General features: G+C 50.6%; 1 protein-coding gene across 4 annotated transcripts; it reads right to left on the reverse strand.

Moving 5' to 3' along the window:
* Positions 1-18,515, reverse strand: NAA40 (N-alpha-acetyltransferase 40, NatD catalytic subunit). Of its 4 annotated transcripts, XR_008492589.2 has the most exons (9): positions 18,247-18,512; positions 11,434-11,529; positions 10,344-10,396; positions 4,984-5,079; positions 4,752-4,910; positions 4,478-4,561; positions 3,261-3,338; positions 887-2,972; positions 1-654 (listed from the first exon to the last, which is right to left on the reverse strand). XR_008492589.2 is itself a non-coding variant. In XM_054441241.2 (8 exons), the coding sequence occupies exons 1-8, from the start codon at positions 18,250-18,252 to the stop codon at positions 2,831-2,833; spliced, it is 714 nt and encodes a 237-aa protein (XP_054297216.1). In that variant the 5' UTR covers positions 18,253-18,512; the 3' UTR covers positions 1-2,830. The 4 variants fall into 4 exon arrangements, 3 of the variants coding, with proteins under 3 accessions (XP_054297216.1, XP_063526918.1, XP_054297217.1); XM_054441241.2 differs by having other exon boundaries at positions 1-2,972; XM_063670848.1 differs by lacking the exon at positions 4,984-5,079 and having other exon boundaries at positions 1-2,972; positions 18,247-18,515.
* Positions 18,516-19,797: the final 1,282 nt, after the last annotated feature.

Genomic DNA, 19,797 nt, shown 5'->3' on the forward strand with positions numbered 1-19,797 from the left:
TGAACAAAGTGTCTTTTATTTGTGACATACAAATACAACCAATGCAAAAAGAGATCACTTTTTCCCTTTGATTCCAGTGATGATAAGCTGCTAAAGAAAAAAAAAATATATATATATATATCAAGGAGTTTATCTTCCGAATTTCCTCTTAAGAAAAAAATTAAAAAGAACCATTCACATGTCCTATACATACTTGACACCAACAAAAAGAACCTGAAATAGGGTGGATATAACTAAAATTTTAAAAATCTTAAAAAAATCTTAACATGCTCCAAACAAACAAACAAACAAAACACAAAAAGCCTGGTACAAAAGGCCTACTATGTTTCTCTTTTTTTTTTTTTTTTGAGATGGAGTCTCGCTCTGTCGCCTAGGCAGGAGTGCAATGGCACGATCTCAGCTCACCACAACCTCCACCTCCTGGGTTCAAGTGAGTCTCCTGCCTCAGCCTCCCGGGTAGCTGGGATTACAGGCCACAACCACGCCCGGCTAATTTTTGTTTCTTTTAGTAGAGATGGGCTTTTGCCATGTTGACCAGGCTGGTCTTGAACTCCTGACCTCAGGTGACCCACCTGCCTCAGCCTCCCAAAGTGCTGGGATTACAGGTGTAAGCCACCGCACCCAGCCATGCCTGCTGTTTCTCAAAACCAAGACCTGCGGGAAGTGGAGAAAGATGGATGTTTCGGAAATGAATGGGCTCAAGACCAACAAGAGTGATTGCAGGTCTCAGATAGTGCCTCTCCCACCCTAGTCCTGACCTCCTGAGGAACCCTTCAGGACATGGGCTGCAGAGACTGGGGTGAGCAGGGTATTGCACCAAGCACCCGTTGACCAGTTGGTGCCACGCATCCAGTGACCGGAAAGAGACAACGTACACTGAACTCACCTTACAAGGGATGAACACGGGGGGGTTCCTTTTGGTCCCCTTGAGTGAGAGGTATCAGGAATCCATGATCTAAGACAATAAATATTTATCATCTGTGTCCTTTGAGAGACAGGGACCAGAGAAAAATCTCTTCCTAAACATGCTCCTGTGGTTTCATGATTCTTAGGAGTCCACCAAACCCCTCCAGCAATGTCAACTCTGCCTGGGATGAAACCCACCAGGAGCCAGCAGGGTGAGGCAGAGGCAAACTTATTCCAGTGTAAAGCTGCAAGGCTCTAAGGAGTTCTCAGTCCCACTGCTGCCCATCAAGAGCGGTGCAGACTGCTCAGCACAGGGGCCAGGCTGGGTGAGGGAGGCCCTGCGTATACAGGCTCCTGCACAAGCAGGAATACAGGTGAGAAGCAAGGACCACTCTGGGGAGATCTGCCAGGACAAACTGCCAGAGTTGGGCAGAGGGTGGGATGTGAGCAGATGCTGAGGTCAGAGGGACCAACAGACCTCCACAAGAGCAACTTCACAAAGGCTAGAACCTTTATGATACTCCCCACAGCAGAGCTCAGGGATATCCAAAGGGAACTGTTAGGTGCTTTTTCCTTGATAAGGATTTGGTTTTTCTTCCCTGGAAGAGGAACAAGGCCTAGAGATCAGCATGAGCATTAGTTCTGAGCCTGCCTTTCTATCCTATGAGAGAAGAGGAAGGCTTTCTCCTTCCCCTGCTCCAGCCTGTTGCCACAGGGTGACACCAGAGAGAAAAGCAACTGTTGGCCACTGAGAGGCATTCCTGCTGCAGCCTGAGCTATGGCCCGGCTGGGCCATGGCAGTGGCACTAGTGCCTCACTGAGGCAGCGAGGGGCAAGCCTGAGGGGTGCAGGCAGAGGGGCCTGCTGCTGGCTGGGGGCTCTCTGAAGAGGGAGGGTGGCTGCGGGGAGGGATGCCCTACCCTTGGAGAGCTATCAGCACCAAGATATGAAAATCCATGGAGTTAACTATATGAGGAACAAGAAGTCCTTCTGGGGAAGACGAGGGGCTCCCTGATGTTATTCTCCCCTTGAGACTAAGAACAGAGGTATTCGGGGTAGAGGTGAGAGGCAGAGGAGTAAGAACGGTGAGGGCTGGCAGACAAGAACAAGCAGAACCTCTGGCTTTCTTCTATGAATCAAAAGCTCAGGTCACTGCCATGAGACCAGGAGGTTAAGCTTAGAATGCAGCAACATCCAGGAGCCTAGAGAAGCGATCATCCCCATGGCGGGTCACACAGAACACCTCATTCCTGGTCCTTTCAGGCTCTCTGACAGCGATGGAGAGGCAGTCTTCCTCCCAGAGTAGCTGGTCCCAACATGAGCCCACTCCATGAATCCATAAAAACAGCTGGAAAGAGCTTTCTTCACTTCCCTGCATCTTGGCACAAAAGATCTTCCCACAGTCTCCGTAAGAGCATTCCATCTGCACAAGCATGAGTCTCTCTGAAGCCGCCCTCTACGCCCAGATCTTACACCCAGTGTGTTCCTCTTTGGGGATCAGCAAACCCCAGACCCAGGACTCCAGAACTTTCATAAAGGTGGGCATAAACATTCCATTTGTCCAAGTGTGTATGTGTCAGGGGAGGGGAGGTTGCCAGGAATCTAGGAGCTGCAGAGGTGCGAGAACCTCCACTGCAGGCCCCAGGAGCTAAGTGAGGAGGCAGCCACTGTGGAGGATGAGCTTCACTGCCAGGCCCCACCCACTCTTCCCTCTCCCTTTCATTCCCTCCTAGCACTCTGGTCTCCTAGGAGAGGAGGAGCAGCTCATACCACTTCTCCCCAGGGTTCTGTGCTCTCAGGGTGCAGCCTGGCACGTGCAGGGCTGGGGAGGCCACAGCTCTGAGGACACCCGGTGAACAGTGAGACCAGCAAAGAGGAAAGGCCTTAGGAGAGAGCACTGTGACTTGAAAGTGGCTCTGAGAGTTCAGTGGCAGCAGCCACCACAGTGCCCACCCACGTGGGAGTGATGGCTGTCCCCAAACTTGGTCCTCCGGCTCAGGATCTCATAGGAGCAATCCTCCCCACAGCAACCGGACATGCTGGGGGAAGAGTCATCAATTTCAAATCTGCAAGGCAGGCAGGAGAAAAGGGTTGGTGGCAGGCAGCTGAGTGCCTTCCTCCCTGGCCCGAGAACTCTTCTACCAGCCATACCGATGAGACCCTTAGGATGAGGATGCAGGAGGTGGGCAGTGGACCAAGTCAGAGAGCACTGCCATACCATCTCCCTGAACCTGAACCCCCATGGACCACTGGACCATGAGCTCAGGCATCAGGATGAGTGGGGGCCAGGACCAGAAAAATGGCCCTGGGCAGGCCCACCTACCACCCAGAAAGGCCCACACCCAGCTCCTTACTGCAACGCTTCTCTGAAGAACTGGTAGGCACCATGATTGTGTTTAAATACTGTTAACATAACCTTCTTCATCTGTGTGCTGGAAGAAAGCAGAGCAAACACCTTTTAGAAAGAGAAACATGGCCGGGCATGGTGGCATGCACCTGTAATCCCAGCACTTTGGGGGGCAAAGGTGGGAGGATCATTTGAGCCCAGGAGTTAGAGACCAGCCTGGAAAACACAGTGGGACCCCATTTCTACAAAACATTTAAAAATTTTAAAAAATCAGCCCAGTATAGTGGCATGTGCCTTTAGTCCCAGCTACTCCAGAGGCTGAGGCCAGAGGATCACTTGAGCCTGGGATGTAGAGGCTGCAGTGAGATATGGTCACACCACTGCACTCCAGCCTGGGTGACAGAGTGAGACCCTGTCTCGAAAAAGAAAAGAAAAGAAAGGAAACAGAGACTAAGGTCATGCTTCCTTTCCTTTCTGTCTTTGTCTGTTACCTCCCTTTCACCCACACAAGTGTTCCTGAATTTGGCCTCTAGCCTCTAGAGGTCTTGGACCCCCACACAGTACTCACTGCTTCCCCACATCACAGGCTGATCAGACTGCACAGGCATCAGCCCTGACCGGACTGGCTTCTTCCAGAGCAGGGATGTTTCCCACTTCCTCTCTGTAGCACCATTACTTAGGTACAGAAGGTGGCACAGATTAGGAACTCAAAAGACGCTCACTGGCCAGGTGTGGTGGCTCACGCCTGTAATCTCAGCACTTTGGGAGGCTGAGGTAGGCAGATCACCTGAGGTCAGGAGTTTGAGACCAGCCTCAACATGGAGAAACCCCGTCTCTACGAAAAATACAAAAATTAGCCGGGCATGGCAGTGCGTGCCTGTAATCCCAGGCACTCGGGAGGCTGAGGCAGAAGAATTGCTTAAACCCAGTACGTGGAGGCTGCAGTGAGCCAAGATCGCGCCATTGCACTCCAGCCTGGGCAACAAGAGTGAAACTCTGTCTCAAAAAAAAAAAAAAAAATGTTTGCTGCACTGAGCTAAACAAACAAAATCTGGAGTCATAACAAGGCAGGGAGCGTCTTACTGAGAGGGTTCTAAGACACCTTTCTCCCAAAACATGCCTATGAGCCTCCTCCTCCAGTGAGGCTCAAAGAATGGCAAGTGCCTCAGCGACAGCTCCTTCCAACTGAGTGCTATATGGGCCTCCTAAGAAGGGAGGCCTTACCTGTTGGCCATGAGCTGCAGGATCTGTATGAGGAACTTCCCCAAGCCTTTCCGCCGCACCTTGCTTTCCAACTGCACTTCATAGCTGGGTGAAGAAAGCAGAGAGGTGAGCATGCGGGATGGGACATGAAGAGGCTGTAAGGTCTGGCAGAGGAGCTTGCAGTCCTTGGCAGCTCATAGACCTAGGTAGGTCCAGGGGCTTTGTCACCTGGCTGGAGTGCCTGGACCATCACCAGGGTCTCTCTCCCCTACCTCCCCCAAGCCATGGCTCCTACCAGTACAGGACTTCATCCCCACACTCCACGTCAAACCGGAAGTGAGAAAAGGCAACAGGGACGGAGCTGTTTTCCCACGCGATGAGGTACCAGGCTCGGTCATCTGTCATTTCCTCCCGTTTCTCTCGGTCCTTCCAGCCCCACTCGCTCTGCTCATACCTGGGGAATTTGGGAGCAGTCAGACAGGAAAGCTGGGAGAGGAACTAAGCTCCCCTGGTCGGGACACGCTTACATGGTTTGCATATTCATTTTGGTCAGGTCGAAGGCCCAATCCACGGTGGCTGGCTCCAGTCCAGACACTCGCTTACATTCAATGGAGACATTCAACCTGAGAAGAGGACAGGACGTGTACGGAATTGGTTACAGCACTCCTGCCAGGGCACTGCTGTTCCTCCCTCAAAATCACAGGGAGGAGGGCCCAGTCTCAGTTATTGTACAGAGAAAAGCCAACCCTGTATCTGCCCCAGCATGACTAGAGAAGGTGCAGGAACAAAGTCTTTCAGGCTGAGATTAACAACTGTGGCCACATGGCCCACCCCCCAACCACAAGGCCCGTTTCCTGCCTCCCCAAGCTGTCCTAATCCACCTCGGCACTTTGTAAACTTCTTGTCCCTCTCTGCTCTCTCTTTATTCTTTTTCTACCTTTTCTGTCTCTTCTGTACTTTGTTACAAACACTCATGTCTTCCGTTATTCAGTTCCCGCCGTTAGGGAATCTTCCTGTTGCTGTAATCTCTGAACTGACTCCTCACTGGGCTCCCATGGGACCCCATTCCTCTTATCTACGAATCGTGCCTTCAAAACCACTGGGTGACCCTAGGTCCTTCAAAAAGACTACGGCTCAACACGCCCCACCCCGCCCCAGGAGTCCTGCGTGCCTCATCTGAGCAGGGGGGATACTCTCAGCTGATCAACAGATTGAGGCAGGAATGGTGGCTCACACCTGTAATCCCAGCACTTTGGGATGCCAAGGCATATTGATCACCTGAGGTCAGGAGTTCGAGACTAGCCTGACCAATATGGTGAAATCCCGTCTGTACTAAAACTACAAAAAAATTAGCTGGGCATGGTGGTGGGTGCCTGTAATCCCAACTACTCGGGAGGCTGAGGCAGGAGAATCGCTTGAACCTGGGAGGCGGAGGTTGTAGTGAGCCAAGATCGTGCCACTGCACTACAGCCTGGGCAATGAGAGCGAAACTCTGTCTCCAAACAAACAAACAAACAAATAAAACGGATGAAGCAGGCTTCAGCTCAACACTGTTTTTCTAAACCCACAAATGCCGTAAGTGTTAAGGTATCTGTTTCTAAATGAAATGTAAGTAAAAAACAGTTAAACTACTTGACTGATCTGTGAAATCACATTCCCTAGATAGCACTACATTCTGAAAGGACTAGAGTCAGCAAACTCTAAGGCTTTAAAGAGCTCCCGTATCAGTATCTTTCAGTGACCTTTGATACAACCCCGAGAGGATGTGCGCACTAGAATCCCATCACCTCTACTGACTGGCACACCACGCTCAGCCTTATGAATTCAGAACTCCCTGCCCCTGAAGCATCTTCCTTTCTTTATCAACCACTTAGCCATCACAGCTGCCCAAACAAAGCACTGCATCTGTCTTAACTATAAAATGTCCAAGGCTCACCTGCAGGTACAAATTCTCCATTAAAGCACATGAAAGTAAGATCACAACCACAGGAACCACACAAAATTCAAGGCACCAGAGCAGCCCAGAGTTGGCTGGCAATGCCTGTTTTGGAGCTATTCCACATTTCTGGAAGTCAATGGGAATATGGAATATGAAAACACTATGAGGCCGGGCACAGTGGCTCACGCCTGTAATCCCAGCACTTTGGGAGGCCAAGGCGGGCGGATCATGAGGTCAGGAGTTCGAGACTAGCCTGGCCAACATAGTGAAACCCCATCTCTAATAAAAATACAAAAAATTAGCCAGGCATGGTGGCGGGTGCCTGTAATCCCAGCTACTCCAGCAGCTGAGGCAGGAGAACTGCTTGTAGCCGGGAGGTAGAGGTTGCAGTGAGCCGAGATCATGCCATTGCACTCCAGCCTGGGCAAGACTCTGTCTCAAAAACAAAAACAAAAACACTACGAGATATCACAATATGGGATATCTAAAGTATGTCAAAAGACTTTCCAGGCCAGGCACAGTGGCTCAGGCCTACAATCCCAGCACTTCGGGAGGTTGACGCAGGTGGATCACCTGAGGTCAGGAGTTCGGGACCAGCCTGGCCAACATGGCGAAACTCTGTGTTTACTAAAAATACAAAAATTAGCAGGGCATGATGGCATGTACCTGCAGTCCCAGCTACTCAGCAGGCGGAGGCAGGAGAATCACTTGAACCCAGGAGGCGGAGGCTGCAGTGAGCTGAGATTGTGCCACTGCACTCCAGCCTAGGCACAGAGCGAGACTCTGTCTCAAAAAAAACAAAAAACAAAAAAACTCATACCAGCTGCTACTTACTGAGCTGCATATATTCTCTTTCTTCCTTAAAAAAAACCTTCCAAGTTTGGCTGGGCACGGTGGCTCATGCCTGTAATCCCAGCACTTTGGGAGGCCAAGGCGGGCGGATCACGAGGTCAGGAGATCGAGACCATCCTGGCTAACACGGTGAAACCCCATCTCTACTAAAAATACAAAAAAATTAGCCAGGCGTGGTGGTGGGCGCCTGTAGTCCCAGCTACTCGGGAGGCTGAGGCAGGATAATGGCGTGAATCCGGGAGGCTGAGCTTGCAGTGAGCTGAGATGGCGTCATTGCACTCCAGCCTGGGAGACAGAGCAAGACTCCATCTCAAAAAAAAAAAAAAAAAAAAAAACTTGCAAGTTTGGCATCATCATCCTATTTGACAGGTAAGAAAATGAGGCTCGAGGAACATGAGTGACTTCTCCAAGTAGAGTTAGTAAGAAGCCCAGCTACAATTCAATCCCCCAGCACAGAGAAACCAAAGCCCCAGTTTATCCCCAAGATGTTACATTCTGGAAGCACAACTCATCAACAGCATCTCAGGTAAGGCAGATTATGCTTCTTATTTTAGAAACCAAAACGACAAAAAAACGTGAGGGAGCCTTCACTCCAGAGCCTATAGTTAACTGGATCAGTAATAGTAACAGCAAACAGGGTGAGGGTTGAAAATTTACCTATTGGGTACAAAGATTACTATTTGGGTGATGGGTACACTAGATGCCCAACCCCACCACTACACAATATATCTGCACATGTACCCCGCAAATCTAAAATAAAATAAAAATTTAAAATAAAATAACAACAAACACTTATCTAGCTTTTATTATGCTGCAGGAACTAACACTTTACATCTTATCCTCCTGACAACTCCATGAGAAACGTACTATTATTAGAACCATTTTTGGTTTTTGGGTTTTTGTTTTGTTTTGAGACAGGATCTTGCTGTCACCCAGGATAGAGTGCAATGCTGCTACCACGGCTCATTGCAGCCTGCATCTCCCAGGCTCAAGCAATTCTCCCACATCAGCCTTCTCAGTAGCTGGGACTACAGGCATGTGCCACCATGCCCAGCTAATTAAAAAAAATTTTTTTTTGTAGAGACAGGGTCTTCCTATGTCGCCAGGACTGGTCTTGGACTCCTAGGCACAAACGATCCTCCCAACCTCAGCCTCCCAAACTGCTGGGATTACAGGTATGAGCCACCACACCTGGCCCAGGCCCATTTTTAACTAGAAAACTGAAGAACAGAAAGGTTAAGTAATTTGTTCAGGGTCAGCTGGGCACAGCACTTTAGGAGGCCAAGGTGGGAGGATCACTTGAGGACAGCAGTTTGAGACCAGCCTGGGCAACACAGGCGAGACCCCTTCTCTACCAAAAAAATTTTTTTTTTTTTTGAGATGGAGTCTCGCTCTGTCGCCCAGGCTGGAGTGCAGTGGCGCGATCTCGGCTCACTGCAAGCTCCGCCTCCCAGGTTCACGCCATTCTCCCGCCTCAGCCTCCCCAAGTAGCTAGGACTACAGGCACCCGCCACCATGCCTGGCTAATTTTTTATATTTTTAGTAGAGACAGGGTTTTACTGTGTTAGCCAGGATGGTTTCTATCTCCTGACCTCGTGATCCACCCGCCTCGGCCTCCCAAAGTGCTGAGATTACAGGCATGAGCCACCGCACCCGGCAAATATTTTTCTTTTTAAAGAAAAAGTAAAGTAATTTGTTCAGGGCCAAATAGCCAGTAATTGGCTTTTAACAATTATACTGTATACTCAGGGAAAGAGCACTAGATTGGAAATTAAAAGCGCCTCAGCTGTCAGGGGAAACTCCATAAACTCAGAAAGCTCATTTGACTCTCTGGGCCTCAGTTTCCCATGCATTAAATGTGAGTGTCAGCCTAGATAATTTTCCAAGTTTGTTTCAGCTCAATGATTCTTTGCAGAGAGAATAATCAGTCCTGAAGAGACATCAGGACGGGCATGGTGGCTCACAACTGTAATCCCAGCACTTTGGGAGGCTGAGGCAGGTGGGTCAGTTGAGGTCAGGAGTTCGAGACCAGCCTGGCCAACATGTGAAACCCCGTCTCTACTAAAAATACAAAAATTAGCTGGGCGCAGTGGCTCACACCTGTAATCCCAACACTTTGGGAGGCTGAGACAGGTGGATCACGAGGTCAGGAGTTCAAGACCAGCCTGGCCAAGATGAAACCCTGACTCTACTAAAAATACAAAAATTAGCTGGACGTGGTGGCGGGTGCCTATAATCCTAGCTATTTGAGAGGCTGAGACAGAGAACTGCTTGAACCTGGGAGGCAGAGGTTGCAGTGAGCCGAGATCACACCACTGCACTCCAGCCTGAGCGACAGAGTGAGACTCTGTCTCAAAAAAAAAAAAAAAAAAAAAAAAAACAAACCCATAAAAATTAGTGAGGTGTGGTGGCACACACCTATAATCCCAGGTACTTGGGAGGCTGAGGCAGGAGAATCAGCTGAACCCAGAAGGCGGAGGTTGCAGTGAGCCGAGATTGCGTCACTGCACTCCAGCCTGGGTGACTGAGCAAGACTCCATCTCAAAAAATAAAAGAAAAATTTATCTAAAGAGACATCAGTCTGAGATTAAGTGCAATCTTCGCTCATTTATGATTCTTCTGCCACCCTACCTGGGGGATTTTATATCAACAGAGGGCACAAGTCAGTTTCTGCTTTTGTTTTGTTTTGTTTTGAGATGGAGTTTCACTTGTTACCCAAGCTGGAGTGCAATGGTGCTCTCTCGGCTCACTGCAACCTCTGCCCCCCGGGTTCAAGCGATTCTCCTGCCTCAGCCTCCCGAGTAGCTGGGATTACAGGCGCTCACCACCATACCCAGTTAATTTTTTGTATTTTTAGTAGAAATGGGGTTTCACTATGTTAGCCAGGCTGGTCTCGAACTCCTGACCTCAGGTGATCCACCCACCTCGGTCTCCCAAAGGGCTGGGATTACAGGCATGAGCCACCGCGCCCAGCCCTGTTTTCTCGTAAATATGAAGAGCAATGAGAAAATTCGTGTCTGAGGAAGCCTACTCTGGAAAGGGAATTCCTGAAGACACTCAAGGAGACAGCAGTTGGTAATGCTCAATGTGACTCACCCGTTTCTATCATATTTCTTGAACACTGGGAAAGCCTCCAGAGGGTCTCCAAGCTGTGGAGGGAAAGAAAAGAGGAATAGCACAGACAAGTGTGGCAGAGGTGCAGATCCTATCCCAAGAGCTGTTGTCTTGGAGTGGGATGCTGTGGGGACCCACAACAGGAGACTAACTTCAGACCCAGGAGCAGCCTCCCAAAACTCTCCATTTGCCTAGCTCTGAAGTCACAGGTGCGAGGAAGGCTTTGGTGGGGAGGCCCAGGAGAGTTAAGTTTGGCATCACCTGACAGGGCAAGAGGAGACCTCATTAGCCTGTGGGCATACAACTTGCTCACACAGCACAGCTAACCCAAATAAGAGGCTACCTGATCTGCTGCACACTTCTTAAAAGAAGCCTCCACTGACTTCACCTGGTTACAACTCCAGATGGAAAATCAAGTCCCTGAGCCACATACTTATAAATGAGTGTTTACTACGAGTGGGTTAAAAGAATGACCAAAAAATGGGATACTAAATGGAGGCAGGGGCTAGGCACTATGGCTCACGCCTGTAATCCCAGCACTTTGGGAGGCCAAGGCAGGTGAAATGCTTGAGCTCAGGAGTTCAAGACCATCCTGGGCAACAAGGCCAAACCCCGTCTCTACAACAATTACCTGGGTGTGGTGGCGGGCACCTATAGTCCCAGCTAATTCAGAGGCTGAGGTGGGAGGATCACTTGGGCCCAGGCGGCAGAGGCTGCAAGGTTGAAGTGAGCCAAGATCGTGCCACTGCATTCCAGCCTGGATGACAGAGTGAGACCCTGTCTCACACAAAAGAAAAAAAAATTATCTAGACCCTCCTCTATTCATAAAGAAGAAGATCCACAGGGAGGCAGCCACTTCACTGGAATCCACATTTTCCCAAACACCTGGGCCCACTGCTGGCGCCAACTCCCAACACACAGGTATGAGCTCAGTTCCCTGCACAGCAAGGAGGCAGAGGCGGTGTGGGTGGGTAGTGTCACAATTCTGCCACAGGGTGGCGACAAAATAACTCAAATTATAAACCAAGCTGAAGTCCCAGGAGGCAGGGACTGGGAAGAAAGGGAGAATCACCCTGTTGGCAGCGTCCACTTTGGCACAAACGGCATCCATGGCTGCTCGCTCCTCCAACCGCTTCTGCTTCTTCTCCTTGGCTTTGCTTGACTTTCTCTGCAACAGGGAAAAGCAACGTTAGCTGGGAGGGCTGTGGCCAATCAAGCACTGACCTTCCCTTTAAGGAACCAAAGGGCCCTGCATCCACAGGCCCGGCCCAGCAGCGAGAAATTTCCCACCTCAGCTGCCACACATTTACACATTTGGAGGGGCGGAAAGACGCAAGCAGGTCATTTTGTAGTGGGGAGTCCTCAGAGGTCACCAGACTTCTCAGCTTCCCTTCAGAAAGAGCACTGGCCGTCCTGACACAGATACTGTGGGGACCCAGCGAAACAGCTGACAATGCCTGCAGCAGGCCAGCCCCCAGCAGGCACTTAGTAAATATTCACTCACCCGCTCCCTCCTAAGGAGGGAACACCCAACTTTAGACACACTGAAGACCGCTTCAGGGAGGAGACAGCATCTAAGGTAGCCGTTGACGGCTGTTCCTAAGTATAAGTTTATTCAAAGCCTTTTCGGTGTCTTCCAGCTTTGGGAGACAAAGATCTAGTTGGCCACAGCTCCTGTGGGAGCTGGGTCTCATTTCAAGTGGGGGCCACCGTGTTCTGACTCAAGGACACAGAGCCATTCCCAGAAGCCCTGCTCAGTTAAGGCCAACGAGTGACAGGGCACACCCAGTGACAGGGCAGAGGGCAGGGGCCCAAAGGGTTCACCTCAGGACAGAGATGACACATGGCCAGCAAGACGAAGCTGCAGGCACAGTCAGCAGCGGGGCAGCAGAGGAGCAGTAAATGAGGATTCTCCCAGCATAGAGCAGTGAATGGCAAATTGCCCACAGCTGCTTCTAGATCAGAACCTGTTTTGAGGCCGATGTGAGATTCTCTCAGGCCTAAGACCCGCTCACCCTATTGTGAAAAGCCAGGTAACACAGGGCAAGAGCCAGGCTCTGACACCTGGCAGGCCTCATCCAAAGCCTCCTTTTTTCTTTTTTTCTTCGTTTATTTATTTATTTTTTTTTGAGATGAAGTCTCACTCTATCACCCAAGCTGGAATGCAGTGGTGAGATCTCGGTTCACGGCAGCCTCTGCCTCCTGGGTTCAAGCGATTCTCCTGCCTCAGCCTCCTGAGTAGCTGGGATTACAGGCGCGCACCACCATGTCCAGCTAATTTTTGTATTTTTAGTAGTGACGGGGTTTCACCAAGTTGGCCAGGCTGGTCACTAACTCCTGACCTCAAGTAATCCGCCTGCCTCAGCCTCACAAAGTGCTGGGATTACAGGCGTGAGCCACCGCGCCAGGGTTGTCCAAAGCCTCTTCCTGCTCTCCACCCCCTGCAGTGCTAGGACGAGGCACAGCACTTCTCCGAGCCTCCCCTGGCTTGATGACTGAGGGTCCTTATGAGGGTTAATATGGTATGTGTTCAATAAAAGGCTATTCTCATTCTCTCTCCCCAGGACAACAAGACAGCACAAGCATGCAGAGCGCACGCACCACCCAGCTGGTCCCCAGAAGGCATCCCAAAGGCACTGGTAAGTTGGCTCTGCTTTCTACCAATAGAGCAGCCTCTTTTGACACCTCCCCCCACAACACCCCTCCTTTCCCTGAGCTCTCTGGAAAGGTTTGACAACCCCCAATTACATCTAGCCCTGACATGGACTGGCCCCAGGAAAGGACACTCAGAGCGATTAACCTTCTGCATGAGTTGAAAAACTAGCTGCTGGGGAAGTTCTCAGAATCAGTTCTACCCACGACTTTCCAAGGAATGACACTGCTTACCTCCTACTTTAATCAACCAAGAAGCAAAAGAGTTTAGATACCAGGAACTCACAGGGATTGCTCTTACAGCCACAAACTCTACCAACACCAGCTATTAATTATCTCGTGGCTGAGAGCTGTGGAACACAGGCAAGATCTCATATCTTACCTCCCTAGAGGAAGGAACAAAATAGAGAATGGGCTGTCTTCATAAGGCTGGACTCCTGGGATAGAACTAGCCTCCCTCTGCCATGGATAGGTTTAGAGCACTCATCTTTTTCTCTGGAAATTTAGGTTTCAAGACAACACTGAGATAAGGCTTGCAAAGTACCTTTACAAACATTGTTTCTTTTTTTTTCTTTATTTTTTTAGAGATAGGGGGAGTCTCACTATGTTGCCCAGGCTGGTCTCAAACTGCTGGGCTCAAGTGATCCTCCCGTCTTGGCCTCCCAAAGTGCTGGGATTACAGGTGTGAGCCACCACACCCAGCCTAGGTTATGGTTTCAATTATCAGGGCAGAAACTATCACTTCCCTTTACACAATAGGAAACTGAGGCTTGAAGAGACAATGTGACCACTCAGTTCTGCAGTGAATAAAGGGCAGAGGGGAGACTCAATCCCAGGGATGGGCTACAGATCACGTTTGTTCCACTGGCCACACTGTCCCCTACTGAGGCGCCTATGTCCTGCATAGTTGACTTCCACTTGGTCATCAACAAAGATTCTTCCACCCTGCCACGATAAGGCCTGGGCTTCAGAAGCCCTCAGCAACCACTCGGCAACTCCTTTCTCATTGCCTGGCTGGTTTGGTAACAGCGTGCCAACACAGTGCCGCTATAGACCCTACCCTCTGCACTGAGGCAGAGGTGAGGGGCAGAGAAGCCTCGGATGGAAGGTGTCCAGGGCTACACCACAGGGCAGAAGAGCATGAGCTTTGGCGTCAATCAGATTGGGCCTATGCTCTTCCTGACACCCCCAGAATGACTTATGAAAGCAACTCCATCTCCATGAAGATGGGGCTGCAAATGTTGGCCTCTTGGAGCTGTAAGGGCAGGTTAGAAGCCAGCAGGTACAAGCTCCCTTACTCCACCCTACATGCTTGTTCTCTTATACAGGGCTCAGGGATCAAAGGTGCTGGAGGGCAAGGGTAACGCCCAGAACCCAGAAAGCACTGAAGCCTAGGTTCCCTCCATCTCACTTCTAAGCAGGAGCAGTAATTCCCAGGAACAAGCAGCAGGAGGGCCAGCCGGGCCTCTAGTAGATTTGTGGGCTCATTCATGTAGACCTGGCAATCCTCAGAGCAAGGCCTGGGGCTGCCATGGCCTGAGACTGCAGTAACTCAAGAACCCCTTACGAGCTCCGCTGCCTGCCCATGGGGCAGGAGGCAGGGTGCAGCCAGCTGGGCCAGACAGGCAGGGAGGGGCCGCACTAGGAAAAGTGGTCTCCTACTGTTCCAATTAGCTTTGCCCCTGCCTTGTGGAGGTAAGGCTGTCCTACAGGGACACAGGAAAATGCTCCTAATTAAAATGGATAATAAGCACAGTGAACAGTAAAGCTCATTGTGGTTAAGTGTCTTTTCCAAGGGAGCTTTGTATAAAAAAAGAGAGTGCGGGATTTTGAATCAAAAGACCTGGATTTGATTGTCAGCTCTTTCACTTACTAGCTGCGTGACTTCAGGCAAGTTACTTAAGCTCTTTTCAGCAAGTGCTCAAAATTTCTCAGTTTTCTTCTCCATAAAATGGGGCTCACAATGTCTACACCAACAGTCGCAGGAGGGGACTTCTGTTTACAAAGACCTCCCTCAGATCTTCTGCCGGTGCTTTAATAAAGGTGATCTATTTTACTTTTCACAACCCAGCATGGCAGGTGTGACTACTTCTTTGATGAGAAACCTGAGGCACAGAGAGTTTATGGAACTTGCAGGGTCACAGAGCCGGTGAGGAGAGTTCTCAAAACGGTCTCTTCCTCCCACTCCCTCAGACTCTCCCCATGAGGTGAGGGTAGATCTGCTTTATCTGGCTATGTTCACCCAGTGCTCACTATACAGCAGATACTCAGTTCACATCTGCTGAATGAATCATCCAAGATCCAAATCCACGTTTGAACTCTAAAGTCATGCTCCTTCCATCATGTCACAATTACATGTATATGGCATTTTTTGTTATAAAGTGTTACATAAATGTTTTCATGTGCAGTGTAAAACTCTTCCCCTTACTATTCCCATTGAAAAAGTAACTCCACACACAGTTCTACGACTGGAAGGGGTCATAAAGACAAATTAAAAAAAAACACACCCAGGCTGGGCACGGTGGCTCATGCCTATAACCCCAGCACTTTGGGAGGCCGAGGTGGGTGGATCACCTGAGGTCAGGAGTTCAAGACCAGCCTAGCCAACATGGTGAAACCCCGTCTCTACTAAAAACAGAAAAAAGTAGCCAGGCATGATGGTTGACACCTGTAATTCCAGCTACTCGGGAGGCTGAGGCAGGAGAATTACTCGAACCTGGGAGGCAGAGATTGCAGTGAGCTGAGATTGTGCCACTGCACTCCAGCCTGGGCAAAAAGCACAACTCCGTCTAAAAAAAAAGGAAAAGAAAAGAAACATCCAGATGGGAGGAGGAGCCACTTTTCAGAAAAAGAATTTGGCATCTCTTAGATTTTCAGTATCAATGTCTCTATCCCATATACTATCCAATATCCAAAAAGAACCTATTTTTGGTGAAGCAAGAGAAATATAAATTCTAATTCCTGAAAGATGACACATGTGTGGCAACTAGGACACGTGTGTGGCAACTGAAGAGAAAGCGCTCCATCTGAAGCCTCACTCAGCCTGAGGCCAGGCTCTGCCACAGGGTGACTACAAGGAATGATGACTTCCCCAGCACCCACAGTTGTGGAATGAGGGTGATGAGACGGTTCCAGCTGCTTCAGGGAGGAGAATTCAAGTCTCTCTGTTACTGTGAATTTTAGGCCAGAAGAGACTTTGTAGGGTCTCGTGAGAAACACATCTGTAAAGTATAAGATTGAGGCCCTAAAGGAAGCAAGGATTGCAGAATCTCTGGGGCATATTTCTTTTTTCCTTCACCCTGTCTTATGGTGTTGAGGGCCTGCTATTTCAACCCAACCAACGAGGAAGTGTTGAACTAGAACGGCATGTTACACTTATTGTTTTCTGCTTAATCTGCAGTGGCTGCTTCTGGTCAGACAGTTACTAAGGGACACAGGTTTCATTTAGTTTCAACAATGGCTGCGTCTAGGACCTTTCACCAAAATTTAGGTTAAATATGCCTAAGGTCTCTAGACTTGGTTTTCTACATATGAAGTACATAATACCCAAAACTATTTGTTAAAACACGATGACTGTTTTGACACGGATTAGACAACTATTTTTGTCTAATAAGTTGGTTTGTTCAGTCGATAAATAGTGGAGTGAGGGGAAAAAAAAAACTAGGTTAACAACAGTAGGGACAAACCCAATGGGTTAAAAATAGCACAAATCTATTTTAGATCAGTAAAGTGAAGGCTGAGGATACAGACAAAAATTACAGCCACTACTTAGGAGACACCTCCTTAGCAATCTACATCTATTATCTCACTTAATCTTCACTACTACCCTAAGGGGGAGGTATCAGCATCCCAATTACAGAGGTGAGGAAATTCAAACACATAAAGGCCAACTCACTGGCACACCATTATACCACCAGCAGCGAAGACCGGGCTGGAATTGAGGTACCTCGGGCTCCAAAGTCAGGGTTCCCTTAACGTGATGGAAATTCCATGTAAACACTAATATAGGCCTGTGCGGTGGCGCACGCCTGTAATCCCAGCACTTTGAGAGGCCTAGGCGGGTGAATCACGAGGTCAGGAGTTCGAGACCAGCCTGGCCAACATGGTGAAACCCTGTCTCTACTAAAAATACAAAAATGAGCCGGGCATGGTAGCGGGCGCCTGTAATCCCAGCTGCTGGGGAGGCTGAGGCAGGAGAACCGCTTGAACCCAGGAGGAGGATGCAGTAAGCCAACATTGCGCCATTGCACTCCAGCTTCAGCGACAAGAGCAAAACTCCATATCAAAAAAAAATAATAATAATACAGCCAATACTAGGAAAGGCGTTATCTTTTTAGGAGGGTGCCTGATACTGCTGTAATTGAGACTTAGTACGGTGAACGCACAGAAACTTGCAAATAACTTCTCCCCTACCCTACATCCCGGGAAAGTAAACTAAAATGCACCTCCAGGCTGCCGGCACGGAACAGGTGGTCAATATCCATCCGCGGCTGGGCCGCCGCCCCCGCCTCCCCGCATCTTCCCCACACATCTGCACAGCCCTCCCCTTGCAAAAACACCTGCACTACCAAAACCCCTAACAACCCAAGTGGTCATAACCATTTCATTGCAACCAGGAGGCGTCGAAGGCAGGAGTCTATGGGAAAGGAAGGCTGTGTTTATCAGGAGCAGCAGGAACCTGGTGGAGAGGTTTCGAAAGAGTGTAGGGGAACCGGCTTCGCTGAGACTGGAGTAGCGGGAAGCGCAGTGGACTGGGATTCGGGAGGCCCAAGGTGGGGTCTGACGCCCCCGCCAGTGTGACCTTGGCTAGGCGCCTTCTTTCCTCTGGGCCTCAATTCCCTCTAAGCCAGGGTTGACCTCGGATGTGAAAAGCGACGAAGCTGGTGACAGCCAGGTGATGAGTGACCCTGGGGGTGCGGGAGGCTAACCCCAGGGTCCCCGCGGGGGGACGGGGGTGGGGAGGCCGGTAACGGGTCCGCGAGGCAGGAAGGGGCGGGCGTGACGCTGGGGGCGCCGAGGGGGTGGGGCCCCGGACAAGGGGCTCTCCAGAGGATTCCCGGGCTAGGCCTAGCGTAGGGACCCTTAGAATGGGGGAGTCGGGTCATGTGGGGGTCAGGGGTCACGTGAGGCTGGAGGGGGTCGGGGTCACGTGAGAGGGGGTTTAAGAACAAAGGGGGCGAGGGTAGCGAGGAGCGCCCCTGGACCTCCCATCTCCTCTCTCTGCCTCACTCACCCCCATAGCGATGGCGACAACGCTCAGCTTCTTCTCACACTTGCCGGTAGGGAGGCGGCAACGGCGGCAGCTGCAACAGCGGCGGCGGCAGAGCGGCGGGCCCCACGACACGCATGCGCCTCGCAGCTCCCCCGCGCGCCCTCGTACCGCGCCGGCGCAGAACCGGTGTAGGGCAGCGGGGAGCCGGCGCGCAGGTGGAGCGCCCGCTAGGCTGGCCGAGGGTCTCAGACCAGGAGGAGGCGGGAGCGCGGAGGAGCGTCGCGCCGGGAATGACGTGCGGCCCGCGCCCGCCCCCTCGCAGGGCTGCGTCTGTAACTATGGTAACGGCAGCGCCAGGCCTGGCTGCTCACCCAGGCGGTGAGCCGTGCTCCGCGGGGGGCCGGGTGGTTGGCAGCACCTCCCCTGCGGCCAGCGACTCCTTGGCCCCGCGCGTAGCAGCCGGCGGCACAGCCACCTTCCCAGGCGGCCAATCGCGTCTCGACCGCTGAAGTACCTGCCCCTCCAGAGCCCTAGCGCGCGTAGCGGAAGTCTTTGGAAACTTTCCCACCTTCCAGATCTTGACTCTCGAAATTCCTTTTCTAACCAGAGTCCTGTTATTCATTCGTCTTCTAACCATTTATTCCCCCTCATTCATTCACATTCTCAATAAAAATTAACTCGCACCTACGCGGTGCTGAGCCCAGGGGGCACAGAGAGGAGCAAGGTGCCATCTCAGCGCCACACCTCAGGGTTTAGAGGGGAGACGGCCACGTAAGCACTGTTTAGGAGAGAGTGGATGGTGCTGTTAGCGTGAACACCAGGCATCCCGGACAGTTTTAATTTCAACCCATCCCCAGCACACCGGAGTGACCCGCACGTGACCCGAATCCAAACCGCCGGGAGCGCTTCCGCAGTGTGCACACCCCTGCCAACCTACCCCAGAATCTCCAGGGGTGGAGCCAGAGTCTTCACTTCCTAGTGCTCCCCAGGTAGGGTCTCGGACATGAAAATTAGTGAAATGCTGCCCAACACTTAAGCTTCATGGACTTTTTCAGGTTTTGCTCATTATTCCATCTTTTTGTTTTTTTAAGAGACAGGGTCTCGCGGTCGCCCAGGCTGGAGTTCAGTGGTGCAATCACAGCTCACTGCAGCCTCGACCTCCTCGGCTCAAGCGATCCTCCCGCCTCAGCCTCCTGAGTAGCTGGAACTACAGGTGTGCACTACCACACGCAGCTCAATTTTTATTTATTTTTTGTTGAGATGGGGTCTCACTGTGTTACCCAGACTGGTCCCAAACTCCTGGGCCCAAGCGATCCTCCCACTTTGGCCTCCCAAAGTGCTAGGATTACAGGCGTCAGCCACTGTGCTTAGCCTCATTATTCCAACTTTAGTGCTCAGTTCAGTGGTGGCCTCAGCAACATTTATCCAGTGCCTACTGTATGCTAGGCACTGTTCCAAGCAGCAAGGAAAACAACAATAAGAAACAGAATAGGCACCACCCTTTTATCCTAGAAGGAGGAGACCGATAATAGATGAAATAAATAGGTAATATACATAGTAAGTTAAATGATA

This window comes from Pongo pygmaeus, chromosome 9 (assembly GCF_028885625.2).
Source record: "Pongo pygmaeus isolate AG05252 chromosome 9, NHGRI_mPonPyg2-v2.0_pri, whole genome shotgun sequence".
NCBI classification, from domain to species: domain Eukaryota; kingdom Metazoa; phylum Chordata; class Mammalia; order Primates; family Hominidae; genus Pongo; species Pongo pygmaeus.

Bases quoted from the DNA above. Each gene is read 5' to 3' on its own strand.
- NAA40 (XM_054441241.2), bottom strand. The intron at 4,911-4,983 runs GTAAGCGTGTCC...CAAATTCCCCAG, and splicing joins AAAATGAATATGCAAACCAT to GTATGAGCAGAGCGAGTGGG. The intron at 3,339-4,477 runs GTAAGGCCTCCC...GCTTTCTTCCAG, and splicing joins CTGCAGCTCATGGCCAACAG to CACACAGATGAAGAAGGTTA.